Source organism: Setaria italica, chromosome V (assembly GCF_000263155.2).
Source record: "Setaria italica strain Yugu1 chromosome V, Setaria_italica_v2.0, whole genome shotgun sequence".
Taxonomy (NCBI): Eukaryota; Viridiplantae; Streptophyta; class Magnoliopsida; order Poales; family Poaceae; genus Setaria; species Setaria italica.
In genome coordinates this window covers 26,601,908-26,617,293 of record NC_028454.1, presented here as the reverse complement: position 1 = coordinate 26,617,293, position 15,386 = coordinate 26,601,908, and the positions used below count along the sequence as shown (strand labels likewise).

General features: G+C 44.3%; 2 protein-coding genes across 5 annotated transcripts; both read right to left on the bottom strand.

Moving 5' to 3' along the window:
* Positions 1-270: 270 nt before the first annotated feature.
* On the bottom strand, positions 271-5,758 carry LOC101775155 (zinc finger CCCH domain-containing protein 7). 4 transcript variants are annotated; one of them, XM_022827123.1, is made up of 9 exons: positions 4,482-5,758; positions 4,043-4,105; positions 3,814-3,936; positions 3,487-3,537; positions 2,907-3,047; positions 2,216-2,800; positions 1,439-1,583; positions 977-1,265; positions 271-832 (listed from the first exon to the last, which is right to left on the bottom strand). In XM_022827123.1, exons 1-6 carry the CDS (start codon positions 5,592-5,594, stop codon positions 2,240-2,242), a joined length of 2,052 nt encoding a protein of 683 aa, XP_022682858.1. In that variant the 5' UTR covers positions 5,595-5,758; the 3' UTR covers positions 271-832; positions 977-1,265; positions 1,439-1,583; positions 2,216-2,239. The 4 variants fall into 4 exon arrangements, with proteins under 4 accessions (XP_022682858.1, XP_004969019.1, XP_022682857.1 ...); XM_004968962.2 differs by having other exon boundaries at positions 271-1,265; positions 2,052-2,800; XM_022827122.1 differs by having other exon boundaries at positions 271-1,265; positions 2,163-2,800.
* Positions 5,759-6,562: 804 nt separating this feature from the next.
* LOC101774747 (heat stress transcription factor A-6a) lies at positions 6,563-9,397 on the bottom strand. The gene is made up of 2 exons (XM_004968961.3): positions 8,963-9,397; positions 6,563-7,579 (listed from the first exon to the last, which is right to left on the bottom strand). Exons 1-2 carry the CDS (start codon positions 9,383-9,385, stop codon positions 6,839-6,841), a joined length of 1,164 nt encoding a protein of 387 aa, XP_004969018.2. The 5' UTR covers positions 9,386-9,397; the 3' UTR covers positions 6,563-6,838.
* Positions 9,398-15,386: the final 5,989 nt, after the last annotated feature.

Here is a 15,386-nt window from a genome sequence, read left to right as displayed (position 1 = left end):
AAGACGAATCTATTAAACCTAATTAATTCATCATTAGCACATGTTTACTGTAGCATCACATTGTCAAATCATAGACTAATTAGGCTTAATAGATTCATCTCGTAAATTAGCCTCCATCTGTACAATTGGTTTTATAATTAGTCTATATTCAATACTCTTAATTAGTATCTAAACATTCGATGTGACAGACTTAGTCCTGTCCGGACTAAAGAACCAAACAGAGCCTAAACAAGCAACCGTCAAATATGATGAGATTTTGAAGAAGGCAGCTAGGTTTTTTCGTTTTCAAGATCTTGTAGAGGAACACCTTGTAGCTACATATGGAAATATTTTGTTCTGGAGCTCGGCGCAGGTGTGCCGGAGGTGACAAAATGGCCCCTTGGCCGACTTGTATACGAGTAATCTTTGCCAAATGAAAAGGGAAAGCGACAAAGTAGCTGCTCAGTCTGCTCTCACTCTCAGATGCGAGGATTTCACGAGTCGCCCAGACCATAATGCCGGGTCAGTTGCTTTCAGGGGTGCAGTAATACTTTGCCATCAAGGGAACGAACCACGGCTTACCTCAGCTCAGATTCTTCGTAACAAATCAAGTGACAATTACTAGTACATTTTAACCACTCCTTCCACGCACACGAGGCAGCAGCGACGCTGCGAAACAGCATGCGAGATGCAGATTGGCTGCTGATGGCAACTTGTTCCAAGAGAGATGACACCATCATATGATCCATGGAACAGACCTGACTGTTCCGGTGAGATATAGCATCATAGTCACCTGGTCATGTGACAGTGCCCAGCAGGACGGCACAACTCACATGCCTGCTTGCATGGCAAGCTGCAGTGATGAATCAGCATGTGAGTCCTCTCAGTGACCATGAATCAATTGATGCAACATCAGCAGAGATTTCGACAGCAGGTAGCCACGGGACACTCCCAAACCGGATTTGAGACTAAGCAACAGCCACAGTCCAGCTCATACCTGGGCCCTCCAGCATCTGACGTGGCATACCACAGTCTCCAGCTAGTTCACAAGTAATTCTGAACACAGAGAGATAGGATCAGAGATCCTGGGAGTACCGTGTGCATGCAAGTCCAGACCATGCACTGCACCAGGCTAATATTGGTCGCCACAAAAGGACCCATAAGTCTGCCACAGATGTGCCCGGAATCATGATGATGATCCAAGACTAAATGGCAGCCCTGCTAGGTGCCTGCCATTCTCATGTGGCAACCGAGGTAAAGCTCTTGCATGGTGGAATCTGGGCTTCCTGGCATGAAAAAAGTTGACAAGATCACTTTTCTTTCCTCAAACTCTTTCTAAGGGCAAGGCAGAAGCTTGATAGCAAAGCAGCAGGAGAAAATTGGCCCACGCACAGTATGTTCTCATGGGGAAGAATCTTTCAATCGACAACTCAAACAGAAAGAAATGTACGAAACCCACCTGACAGGAGAGGTGCCTCACAAAACAGTCCTTGTTAGGAATCAAATAATGACACCTCAAGCCCCATTGCGCTATCTCGTGAATTGGAATTCAACTTCTCCATGACATCTAAACAAATGAATCACGCCAGGTTTCTGTGCCAAACCTGCAGATAAATTCACCATTAAACCAATATTCACAAGGAATCAACTACAAAGTCCTATTGTCGTTCATGGGATAGCCACCATGAATAAAAAAAACATTTGATCAGAAGAGTTATGCACGAGTCAATATAATATATATCAACCAAAATGAAGGCAAGAACATGGAGATAGTTGATTCATGAATCAATATTATGTTCAAATTCATATAAATTGCATGATGGGCAAAGTATAAAGTCCACGTCTTAACTGAGGAATGACTTGGAAAGTGCAGTTCACTACAATTGAAGTCAAAGTTAATTCAGGCAAGTACCAACTCAAGGAGGCTCATCAACCAGTAACCACATCCACTGTGAGAAACTATGTGCTCCATATAACTAGCACCAGCGCCTGGGGCGCGCCTACCTCAATAGCCCCTTTCGTGAACTAATTTTCGTACTAGAATGAAATGTATCTGTGTAGAATAAACTTACAATGTGCAGTTGTGATAAGGAAAATGGAGGCACAGTATCAGAAGAGTCGCATAATCATGGGCATGAACTCAATCCATGTAAACTAAAACCGGAAAATTTGTATCGACTTACTATATAACACAAACATGTGTAAAATAGAGGTATCAAAAGGCAGAATAGCGCACACTGAGACTTCAGGCTATTTTCCGCTAACTGCCAGCACCAAACAAGAACTCCTGCAAAATCCTAGAGGCCTCTGAGACTTCAGGCTGAGTATGTACTGATGTTGCAGTAGAACTAATAGGTAAAGTAGCTTTTTTTGGGTCTGAAAATGGATGCACAGTTGCTTCGTTTGATGAATTCTTCTCATCAAGCAGTGATTCCTGGCCATTTTGCTTGGCGATCTTTTGCCTTTCTGCTTCATGTTCTCTAAGGTACTGATGTTGAGTGGCATTTGCATTCCTAGGCTTCTCAATAGACAAAGCACCCAGGCGGAGGCTGCTCAAATTTGATCCACTTTTATCAATCGGAAGAAACTGTACACCCTTTGGAATACGATTAGACACATTTTGAGAATTGATCGAGAAGCCAGCCAGATTTTTTAGGATGGAACACTGTTGTTTGGTAGGAGCAGATGTCACAGGTTCACCATTGTGAACTGTTGAGGTTTTCTGGCTGCTTGTCTGCTCTCTGAGGTTTGTTTTCTCATATGCCAGTGAAGCATCAGATGGCTTTGCATCTTGTGTGGGAGTACCTTCTGTAGTTTGCATCTGATAAAGAATGAAATTTGTATATAAATATTTAATGGCAGTCAAAATATCCCAGGCGATACTTAAATAAGTAAAATGGCAGAAAAACATTAGGTCAATTACGTACCACATGAGAGAATTTGCATCTATCACCTCTGATGCACATGCCATTGTTCTTATAGTTATGGCATTCATACTTTGACAACTCATGATCATATGGACAATCATCTCCTTTCAAACAAGAACCACACGCAAAATGCTTGCAGGGCTGCAAGAATGAAAAAGGTGTAAGAAAAACATGACATGCATCAAAACCAAGAGTAGTTAGATGCATTTTGATGTATCATGCGAGCTCAGAGAACTCATAATTTTGTGTAAAACCTTAATTGTAAGCATCAGTAGGGACATTCTGTTTTTACTATCTTGCTCAAGTTTGAAATGGAGCCTTGCTGAAATATAGAGTATGCGTAAGTATGAACGAAATGTGCTCATGTTTTTCTTTTCCTTTTTTAAGTGGGTGGAATTGGTATCCTATTCCTACATCCTACGTATAGGACCGTAACTCAGTACGGATTGAGGGATGGCTTTGGAGAATAGGTTTAGCTTGAAGGAGAAACCCCCATACAAAACTCACTACACATATAACAGTATAATTGTAGTGCACAAGAAACACTACAACCAAATGATATATTTGATAACATAAATACCTTAGATTTTGTTGAAGGTGTAAAATCATGGGAGAACTTGCACTTATTTCCCTGCAAAAGAGAAAAAGAAAATCAGATTCTCTAACTATCGACAAAAAATTATCCACTGAGCATGAAATAGAAATTTATACACATCAAACAACTTAGGTTTATTTCTTTCTCATTTGATATGACTCGACCACTAGCAATCTATGACTACAAAGGAATCAACCATAGATGAACTTTCAGCCTAAAGGAAGGCAGAAAATGTAAAAAGTGAAGCAGCACTAGATGAAAAACACAATATGCTCTAAGTGAAATAAGTTAGGTTGGTTAGATAAAACTTACCTGTTGGCACTTCCCATGGTCATAGAAGTGGCAAGGTTTTTTTGGCTTCATAACATGTTGAATTTTTGGTCTATTGACTCCATCAGCTATCCGTTGCTGTGCTCGCTTCTTTCTTTTATTTTCCTGCACATCAATTGTCAATAACATTAGAAAACAAATTTTACACTTTACAAGACACAGTTCATACAATAGCGATTGGAATTCAAATGGTGCCAAAACCATAACATACTGTCTTTTTAGCCTTCCTCTCTTCTGTCATAGAGCGTTTTCTTTTCTTCCCAGGGTTGGGAGCCTGTAATAGATTTGAAGAGCAGATGTTGAAAATCAGTATATCCAGCCAAAAAAAAATCAGCAGAGAAGAACGTAATGTAATCATGGCACAAAGACGGCCATGTGCAGCATGAAGTTTTGTGCTCCTATTACAGAGTGCAATGTTGTATCGTTGTAACTTGTAAGGTGTGGGATTTAAAATCAAGACATGTATGATTTGTAAAAAATAAGCTACTGAATTCAATATGGGTAAACATTGGCATCACATGAAACATTGAAAACCTCACTAGGTAAACGAACTGGAAAATACGTTATTAATTCATTACACAGAAGAAGCAACAAATAAGTAATGCTTGAAACCAATATTGGTTTATAAAAAAGAGCGATGTATTCAATACCATATTATCAGGAAGTGGAGTCCCATTCCAATCCACAATTTCATCATAACTGACAGCTGGAGCCCTGGTAACAGATATTTGTGCACCACCCCTGACACCATCATTGTTCAGTGTAAGATGACCATTTCCTATAATTTCAGGTGTTGAGTGCAAATTCCCAAACTGTGTGCCATGATCAGAAGATTTGTTCGCCCCTGAGCCTCTGCTAACAGAATCACCACCCAATTTCTCTTCAGAGTCATCATTGTCTCCGAGCTCGGAATCTCCGGATTCTTCTGAATCCAAAGCCTGAAACTCCCCCTCAATTTCTCCTTCCTCAAAACCACCATCACCATTCAGCTCATGATCTAAATTGGTCACAGGTTCTCCGTCTTCAATCCGACCTACTGATTGGTTTAAATCCTCAGATGCCTTGCTATTCTGCAGCTCGCCTCCAGAAACCACACAAGGCTGCGCTGGTACCACGCCAGCACCAACATCATCAATCAGCCCCGTGAAGTTGGTCATCATCGCATCAAGCAGTAGCTGCCCATCTTCATTACCCAATGCTCCCTCTACGGATTCATCAACCTCAGTCATCTCCAAGCAAGCCTTCACCGACTTCAGAGCATCGTCCCCCACATCCACCAGTTCAGCTCCAATCCCCGACTCGTCGACCCCAGCTCCGGTGTTAACACAGGTGCTTTCTACAGCAACTACCTCGTTCGCATCATCATGTGAGCGTTGCGGAGCCCCAGCCTCACAAGGGTTGCCGGTAGGGTTCGCCGCGGCCGGTTGCTCCCTTGCTGGCGAGACGGTCCCGTAGAGCGGAGGGCCTCCCGCATCCGCCGCCTCCTTCTCCACATTCTTCAGAGGATCAAAATCGGCGCCTCTGGGCACCTGTAGGGAATCGCCGGAGTCCCCGCCGGTAGGGTTCGCGGCGGCGGGCTCGGCCTCGGGCAGCGCGGTGCCCTCGCGGGGAGACGGGTGGAGGTGGAGGCAGTGGGAGAAGAGGCGGGAGAGCGTGCGGTAAGAGGCGCTGTCAAGGTGCGACCGCCGCCGAGTGAGGACGGCAGCGGCGGCGAGGGGGGCAGGAGGAGGCGCCAGAGGCGATGTAGCGAGGGCGTCCTCCATGGTTAAGGGAGTAGGTGTGTCGGAAATAGGTTTTAGGGTCCGAGACGGCGGCTCGCCTCACCGGCAGAAGCTCGCCGTCGGCGGCGGCGGCGGCTCGACGAGAAGAGGGGGGAAAAAGGCATCGCGAAGGGAGGCGGAGGCGGCAACTAGCATGGGCCACAGGTACAAGCAGTTGCGCCGCCGCCCCCCCCACCCCCCACCGAAAAAAAACGCAATTCGTCTTACTGGGCCTATTGTTAGAGTAGCCCACTAGGCCCATTTGTTGCTTTTCCAAATTTCTATGAGATCATAATCTGAAAAAAAAAGTTGTATTTTTCATCCATTATGTTTCAATAAGTGAAAATCAATCTGTTTCGGTTTAACAACGTTTTAGTATCATATGATAGCATTTTAGACCATACAATCATTTGACTAATCACTGCTAAGACATGTGACGATGAGGCTGCACGAAGAAATATGAGCTCATAAGGAAATCTTATAGACTCGAAGCCAAGCAAGGTTTGACGACTGTTTATCATGCCCCCCACTGGTAAACGCTTGCAAGGGTTAGGGAGGCATGAATAATTTTAAATAGTGTCCAAAATATTTAAGTTATTTAGAATGTATTCTTTTGTTCTTATTCGTACCACAGCTCCCAAGCCACAAGCCGTCGGTTCTGGTAGGTTGTTGCCGTCCATCTAGGCAGGTCGAGCCAAATTTTCCTACTGGGTTGTACCTGCAGTGCGCCGGTAGATGAATCGACGATTCATTCGCGCCAGTTTGACAAATCATTTGCCAGCGAAGCTAAAACGATAGCCCCTTCATAAACTTGCAAGGAAAAATCCAAATTGCATGAGCATGAGAAACCGACAGACAGCCGTTCTCGCAGTCTCGCTTGACAAAAAGGCTGAACAGATTCAGTTCCCTATAGAGTGGTTCTTTCCTCGGCGGCATTGAACAGGTAACAGAACAACAACACGATACTATACTTCATTCAACAAACAAGTTCTGAAAAGAAAAAAAGAAACTGTCACCAAACTTTTTACAAACTACTGCCTTGCAGAGCCAGAGAGCTGGCACTATATTCGAGCTAGATGTTCTCAGAGCTGACGCTATGGACAGTAAAGTGAGCGAGTCAACACTCAACAGTAGACATGCCACTTGAATTGGGCTCGTTGGCTGATGTACACACGAAATTTCAGGTGGCAGAGTCCTAATATGAACAATCCACTATCCCTCTCAAGATCAAGCTATTTTTGCATCCTCTAGTGCTCCACAAATTGCATTTGCTCCACCAGATATGGGCAGTCATCAACCCAACCACAAGGCCGTCCAGTGAACTCCTCGACTTCGAACCCAGCTGCGGCCTTGTCTTCTTGGTCCATTTCAGCGCCAGGTATCGCGTCCAGCTCGTCCCATACATCCTCCCAAATGTTGTCCATCTCCTGATAATTCCACTCGGGCATGGGCTCGTGTTTTGCGACCGCGCTACCATCACTGCTAGCAGCAGAAGCACTTGCCTCCGTCGCCAATGTAGGTTCTAAACCATTCTTCAGTGTACCGACACGCTGCTCTTCATTTTCCATCAGCCGCTTCCTTTTCGCAGTGCTATACAGCTCTTTGTTCGCGGCATAGTTGAGCAGGACCTGCTGCACGAAAGTTGGGTTGCTGAGCACCTTTGCGAAGAACGCGATGGCCTTCTGCTGATTCCTCTCGTTGTTCAGGATCCTCTCCTCCAAGGCAACGAGCTGAGATTTGCAGCTGCTGTACTGCTGCTTCAGCGTGAGGACTTCTGCCCTGAGAGCTGCACGGTCTCTCTTCAAACTCTCTACCTCACCGGAATCCTTGGGTTGCTTGAAACAAATGCTTGCTCCGTTTCTTGGATGCGCTTCCATCTGAGGCTTGGGAGCGCGCCGCCTCTTGATCTTTCTCAGCAAATGCTTTTGGCCTGCTAAGAAGGATTCGTGTGCAAACTCCCAACGATCTGGATTCACCTTCCGGAATCCCTGCACAACAGGAACAGAGTCATTAGCATTTGGACAAATGGTTACACAATCAACCTTTCTCTACCCCACATCAGCATCAGGCCACTATGGCCAGGAAGCCAAAAGTTTTATGGATAGGGATTGTAATACAATGTTTTTCAACTTTTTCTAAAATATATCTGCTATGAGCCCAAATCACCAATTACATATTGTGTGATATCTAACTGTGATTAAAAAAAAAGAAAAATAAGTTAAAATGGCATTGCAATTTAGCACATAAATAAACCAAACACACAGCAATTTGTAATTAGTTGCCATAAAAACAAAGGAAGTGTCATAGATCATGAAACAGAAGGCCAGATACATACTAAAAATAATGGAGCTCCATATCATCAAAAGGACAAACAAAAAAACAAATTTCAGTTAGATCATGTTCCATCATCACCTTTCGCTTTTTAACTGCTTAAAGTCAGACAGGTCATGAGGTTCACTACTTCTGAGCAGCGGAATAGAATTTGATTACAACATGCCAACTGCTTGGACACTTGTTGTGCCCAGCAAAAAGCATATTATCATCTTTATTTTAGGCAATATATAGCATGAGTACCTTAGATCGCAACGTGAGAAACTGGACATAAGTGAAACACAGTCATAGTGGAGCAGATGAAATCTAAGCACATTTGACTTGTCACCAAAGATTAATCCCTCGTCTAGGTTCTAGGTGAACATAACTGAGTGGCATGATTAAACATGTTCTCTGTATACACAAATGCAGCTACATCACAATTGGATTTCGGTTATATATATTGCCGACCAATTCAATTTTCAGGATGACGCTGAAATCCTGCTACAGCCAACAGCCCAAATTAAGAAAAATGGATCAAAATGACAATGGGGATGGTTCTAAATCATTCAATTGTTACCTCTGAAAACTACCCATGGTTCCATTCAGAATATGCACAAACCAGAAAAGGCACCCCAGTGCACCCTCCCCCATATTGGTACTGCCACCAATTCAGACTAAAAAGAAATAGACAATGTTCAATTACCAGCGTTCCAAGATGTGCACGCACTTGCTAACACGATCCAGCCACAAAATTCAGGCAGCTTATACATGTTATGTATTCATTTCAACAAGATTTCAATCTCTTGCCTTTTCAGACAACTATGATCAACATCGATCAGACAACAACGTGTAACGGCGAAAGCAACTGGGCCGATGAATCGCTAGAAATCTTTCAAGGGAGACAAAGCATACGAGATAACCAAAACCTGTCGCCGCAAGAGCGCCCGCTCACAGCACGGAGCGCAGCAACAATATAATAACTAAATCATATACCAAGCAATTCGAAGAACGAACGAGTCTCCTAAGTCGGAAATTAGGGTGGGGGGAGAGATACGTACGTAGATGTTGAGCTGCCTGATGAAGGAGGCGAAGTTGGTGTGCTTGAAGAAGCGGGGGAGGAGGCCGACGGCGAGCGCCTGCGGGTCCCACACCACGAAGCTGTTCCCCGCGCCGCCGGGCGCCCACGACACCACCGCGTCCGTGGCCTCGTCCGCCACCATCTCGTACGTCTTCGCCACGAACGGCGCCGGCATCGGCGGCTCCTCCACCGGCCGCGGCAGCACCGCCACCGACCCCGCCGCCTCCGCTTCCCCCGCCCACGGCTCCGGCTCCGGCTCCCGCTTCACCGCCGCAGCACACCGCGCCATTGCTTCGCCTCCGAGACCGAGCCCGCCACCGCTGGCGCGCGTCGTCGTGCGCTGGGAGCCGCCGCTTGGCCTGGGGGCGAGCGGGCACGAGGAGGAGGAAGAGGAGGAGGCCATCTGTCTGGCTGCGCGGCGGGGCGGTGCGGTGCGAGTGAGGTGTCGGGGTTTCAGCATTTTAAACAAGCGGCAGCGGCTAGGGGCATCTTTGTAATTGTAACTAATGGGAATAGAACAAGTTTGAAAAGATTGGACCACTTTAAAAAGAACTTGTGGTGAAGCATTTTAAATGCCTGTTTAACATTGTTGGAGAATCGCTTATTTATATGAATTATGGATTAATTGCAACATACAAGGTCTAAATTTCATGAAACATTCGCTTGGGCATTTCCTTTCCTCCCCCGAGTGTAGTGTTTTTCAATTCAATATAAACCGTTATTCGTACACATATTTTGCGTTTGCATCTGTATTCTACCGAGCTTAAGCTTTCCCCTTTCTCCACATTATTGCATTTTGAAGAGCCTCTAAATTCTAAATTGTTGTTGCCCTTCAAATCTTAATATTCGGATAGCAGTTTTTAAAATGTTTCAGGAGAAAATACCATGCAAAAACCGCAAAACTAATGAATCACAAGAAGGGAAACGCGATTAATTTCCATGATCAATTAGAGACCTCCAGTCGCGAAAAGCCAAAACACAAATACTGTGGTCATGCTTCTAGTTGGATTTATAAAAAAGGGTGAAAAAGCATGTATCGAAATGCACTTGTATGATATCATAAATTCATTGGATGTTGTAACCATATTCCAACAAATCAACAGTGGACAGGGGTCAAAGCTATGCTTTGGCACCTTGCGTTATCTAAAATGTACCAAGTGCTTTTAGCCTTAGGGAGCAGTGCATTCGATACCGATTTCTTTTTCTACTAAAATTCCCTTTCTTCCCATGAACCAGCTGAAACCTTGGGCCGTGTTCAAGGACAATGCCGACATGCCGTTTCCTACAACATCAATGAAGTAGCTGCACACGCATATTCAGCTAATATTCCCACGCAGCAGACGGAAGCCCCTGAGCACCAACGAGTTGGGACCTAACCGCAACACGTGTGAGCTCAGGGTCCTCAGCTCCAGCGCTGGGTGCCAAGTGCCAACCCTGTTGGAAAGCATGGAGCCGCATGCGTCCAAAGGCATACACGACCGATGAGGCGATGAGCGCGTCGCCTCCTTTCCTCGAGCATAGTTTAAGGTATCCCAAGGCTCCCCAGCTTCAAAGCCGTGGTTGCCAGGGGAGAGCTCGGGCGTCCACGTACACGTAGACGTAGGCTCGGGCACCACGTCGCGCAAGGTAGGAGCGTGACCCGATGAGCGGCCGCCACCGCAGCGCGCCGGGCAGGGCCAGCAAGGGCAACGCGTCCAGCCCTATCATGGTAGCATCATCACCGCATCGCAAAAGAAAAATGTTAACAGGTCCATCTACTTCACTAATCACTAGGACCAGTGGACCACTCAAACTCAACCAGGAACTGAAACAAGCCCAAGTGGCGACCACAAGCACCGGCACGGCGCGCTCAGAGCTGGTACGGCAACAAACAAATGCAGCAACAGCAGCGGCACACAGCGACACAATGAGCACAGCAGGGGTGGAAACAAACAGTTTATTTCGCGGAACAGTTGTTTCATAAGAAGAAAAATTCCATACATGGTCTGCTGATTTTTCTGGGGGCTCGCCTTCAGCAGAGGGTTGGTAATCGACTTTTGAAGCTCTAAGGTTTCATACAAAGAACAGTACAAATCTGCTGTGAAGAAAAACGTCCAGAGCTGCTACGGGGGCCTCGCTACACGGAAAGTCTGTGCCTGCCTTTGGCGATTCTCCGTGCGATCACCTTGCGCCCACCCTTGGTCGACTTACTGCAGGAGCAGCGTAATAATAAGTTCTCTTTATTAGCAGAAGGGGTTCATTAGCAGCAGGATTCTCAACTGCAAATAGGAAAAGGTATGCAGCAGATTAGTAGACACGGAAGGTGGTCCAACTCATCACGGAAATAAAAGCAACAATAGTTTGATCTGCTCCCAGATCGCAAGTCACCTAACACTACAACACAATTTCAGGAGCAGAAGAAACAAGGAACAGTCACAGTTTAGCACCATGTAAGTAAACAATCCAGCATAGCAAAAGGAATGCTTGTGTACTTCAGTATCAGTCAGGCACTTTCTACCCAATTTCAGGAAATCAGTAGCAGATGACAAGGGGCAATCACCATTTGGCACCGTGTAAGTAAACAATCCAGAATAACAAAAGGGAAACGGTGCACTTGAGTATTTCTCAACCACTTTCTACCAAACTCTAGGGTTCAATTCAACATAACCATATCTCTATGAGCTGTGAGAAGTTCTAAAGCTCCACCCAGTCTCAATTTAAGGCTTCCAAATGATTCCACATACAATTGCGCACTGTACCAACCTTTGTTGTTCTACTACCGAAGTACCGATTGATATTCAAGAAACAAAAAGGCATAACGGAAAATTCAAATGGTACATATATAAGCTATGCTTGCTCCTATACACAAGAGTTATCAAACTAGAAGCACCACGTTTTCTCGATGAGCGCTGCCTTAGCCCTTTTACAAGTATCACATTCAGACACATACCTTGCTATTTCTCGTTTCATCCTTATCCACCAGAATATTTGCTTTAAATCTTAGTACATCTTGTTATTCCCTGGATGAATAGTAAATCTTGATAGATGGGCTTCATCTAGGATTGTTTTCCTCAAATCCATGTCCTTGGGTACCACTATTCTATTCTTGAAATAGAGTACCCCATTCTCATCTTGGGTGAAACAAGAAACTACACCTTTGCTTACCCGATCTCGAAGAATTCTCATTCCTTTGTCTTCTTTCTAAGTTTTTACTATCTACTCCTTTAAAGTATCATGCAAAGTAATATTTTAAAGAGTACCTTGCATTACTAATTTCAAATTCAAATCTTCCAATTCTTTGCATAAGGTCTTGAGGCTTGGTTGTAATGCAGTGGCATTGAACTTTCCTACTTAGAGCATCGCCCACTACATTAGCCTTACCCGGATGGTAATGGATTTCCAACTTGTAATCTTTAATAAGTTCCAACCATCTTCTTTGCCTCATTCACATCTGATTGAATGAAGATATACTTCAAACTCTTATGGTCCGTACAAATATGACATTCACTTCCGAGAAGGTAATGTCGCCATATCTTTAAGGCATGAACCACGGCAACAAGCTCAAGATCATGAGTACGGTAATGCTCTTCATGTCGCTTCAATTGTCGAGAAGCATAAGCAATAACCCTTCCTTCTTGCATAAGCACACAACCTAGTTTGAAATGCTTCTCAAGGTTAGGTTGAGCTAGCACTGGGGCTGTGGTCAATAACTTCTTCAGCATTTGAAATGCTTCTTCACATTCTAGATTCCATCCAAATTTAATTCTTTCTTCAATAATTCAGTTATTGGTATGGAAATCTTGGAAAAGTTTGCAATGAACCTTCTGTAATACTTGGCCATTCCAAGAAAACTTCTCACTTCATGGACAAATGTTGGCAGTTTCCAATCCAATATATCCTCAACTTTCCCTGGCTCAACTTCAATGCCTTTTTCTAACAAAACATGTCCAAGGAAAGGTACTTTCTTTATCCAAAATTCACACTTGCTAAACTTAGCATAAAGTTGATGTTCCCGAAGCCTGTTCAGAACTATGCCGCATGTTCTTCCTCATTCTTTGAAAACACCAAAATGTCATCAATGAATACCATAACGAACTTGTCCGGCTCCAGCACGAACACTGAGTTCATGAGATACATAAAATGCGCTGGGGCATTTGTCAATCCAAAGGACATGACCAAGTACTCATATAACCCATACCTGGTAGAAAATGTTGTCATTGGAATATCTTCAGGTTTGATTTTGATTTGATGATAACCAGACCGGAGGTCAATCTTATAGAAAACTTTAGCTCTAGCCAATTGGTCAAACAACAAATCAATCCGTGGCAACGGATACTTGTTTTTGATGGTTACTGCATTTAAAGGGCGGTAATCCACACATAACCTCAAAGTGTGATCTTTCTTCTTGACAAAGATTGCTGGACAACCCCAAGGTGATGTACTAGGTTGAATAAACCCTTTATCTAGCAATTCTTGAAACTGAACCTTCAATTCTGCCAACTCTTTAGGTGGCATCCGATATGGCCTTCTTGAGATAGGAGCAGTATCAAGCTCTAACTCAATAGTAAACTCGATCGCTCTGTCCGACGGTAGACTAGGAAGTTCTTCAGGGAAAACACTTCAAACTCATTTACTACTGGGATAGATTCTAAAGTCACTGTTCTCGTTTTCTTTACCATTTGGTCAAAACATTGACAGGTAGGTAATTGGAGTTGGAAAGGATGTCCTTGCATATCCTTTAAACTATGTGTCCGATTGTCCACATCAATCAGAACCTTATATTGTTTCATCCAATTTACCCCCAAAATAATATCTATGCCTTGGACTTCTAGAATCAAAGGAACTGCACCCACTTTCTTGCCATCTAGGTTCAGGATCACATTGCAAGCTATTTGGTTGGTGTTTCGGGTGGCTCCAGTGGCTTGAATGGCGTATTTGGTATTCAAGGTGTGCACTTCTAATTGATTTCATTTCACAAAACTTCTACTTATGAAAGTATACGAGGCACCATAATCAAATAAAACCATGGCAGGATGATCGTTGATAAAGAACATACTGGGCATAATTGGTTCGTCTTCTGGAATCTCCTCAACATTCATGTAATGAACCCGTCCGGTCTTGGTGTTAAGTAACTTGTTCCTGACGAACTTTTGACCAGATCTTTGGCCTGAGGTTTGAGCCTTCACATTCATATTTCCCCAGGCTTGGGGAAACAACAAACCCAAGCAAAGTGTTCGGTCCTTCCACAGTTATAACACGGTTGCGAATTTCCAGGAGTAGGGGTGTTTTGAATCCTCGAAAACTGTGGGTTTGCCGGACGAGGAGCATTATATGGGTTTCTGGCAACCCACTGCTGCTGTGGCTGCTGCTGAAACTGGGCCTGTAGGCAGGTCGAGGAGGTCCTCGATAGATGACTCTCATCCTTTGAGGAGCGCTACCTGATGCCCCAAAAGAAATGCTCTTCCTTTTTAAGGACTCCTCCTTTTTAAGAGATTCGTCCAAAGCTCTCATCTTTTCCTTAGCAAAGGTGCATGTGGATAACTTGTCACGCATCTTCTCATTAAGTCCTCAAAGATAGCAGTCCCTCTTCTTAGACTCAGTGCTCACGTGCTTAGGAGCATACTGGGCTAGATGGTTGAATTCATTTGTATACTCCAGAACACTCTTGTTCCCCTGTCGAAGTTTCAGAAATTGCTCCAGCTTCATCCTCATAATGCCCTCTGACACAAACTGGGCACAGAATGCCATCTTGAAACCATCCCAAGTTATTATCCTCCCAGCAGGCTGCCTAGCCAAATAACCGGTCCACCATGTACCGGCAGGACCTTGGAGCTAAAGCCCTGCAAACTCATCCTTCTAAGTCTCCGTGCATTATGGAATCACATGGAATTTCCGCTCCATGATCCGAAGCCATTCATTTGCTTCAATTGGATGTTCTGCTTTCAAGAAGATAAAGGGACAGGTCTCCAAAAAGTTGGTATAGTTAACACCTTGCTCCGATTCCTGGCGGCCCCACTGATTTCTAGAGTTTTGAACAATCATGTTCAGAAGTCAAGCTTGCTCTGCCCCAAATTCATGAGATTGGCAATAGCATCTGCCAAAGTGGAGGCTGGTGGTGGAGCTTCATCGTGAGCTCCTGACCTAGAGGGTTGATGTCCTTTTGGAGCCGATATTCTACAAAATTTTTAACATGGTATTAACTTCCATCCAGTAATTTGACAGCATCTTACTTAAGTAGGCATACATTCCATGCATGTCAACCATAAAACATCACATCCAAACATATGCTATCCACAAGTCCTACTTATATTACAACCCTTATTTATGTTACATCAGCAGTGGTTCAACAACCCAAAAACAACCACAAATATTTTACATCCTCTCCAGCAAGCCATATAATACAACTAGCATTGCTATCCACACAA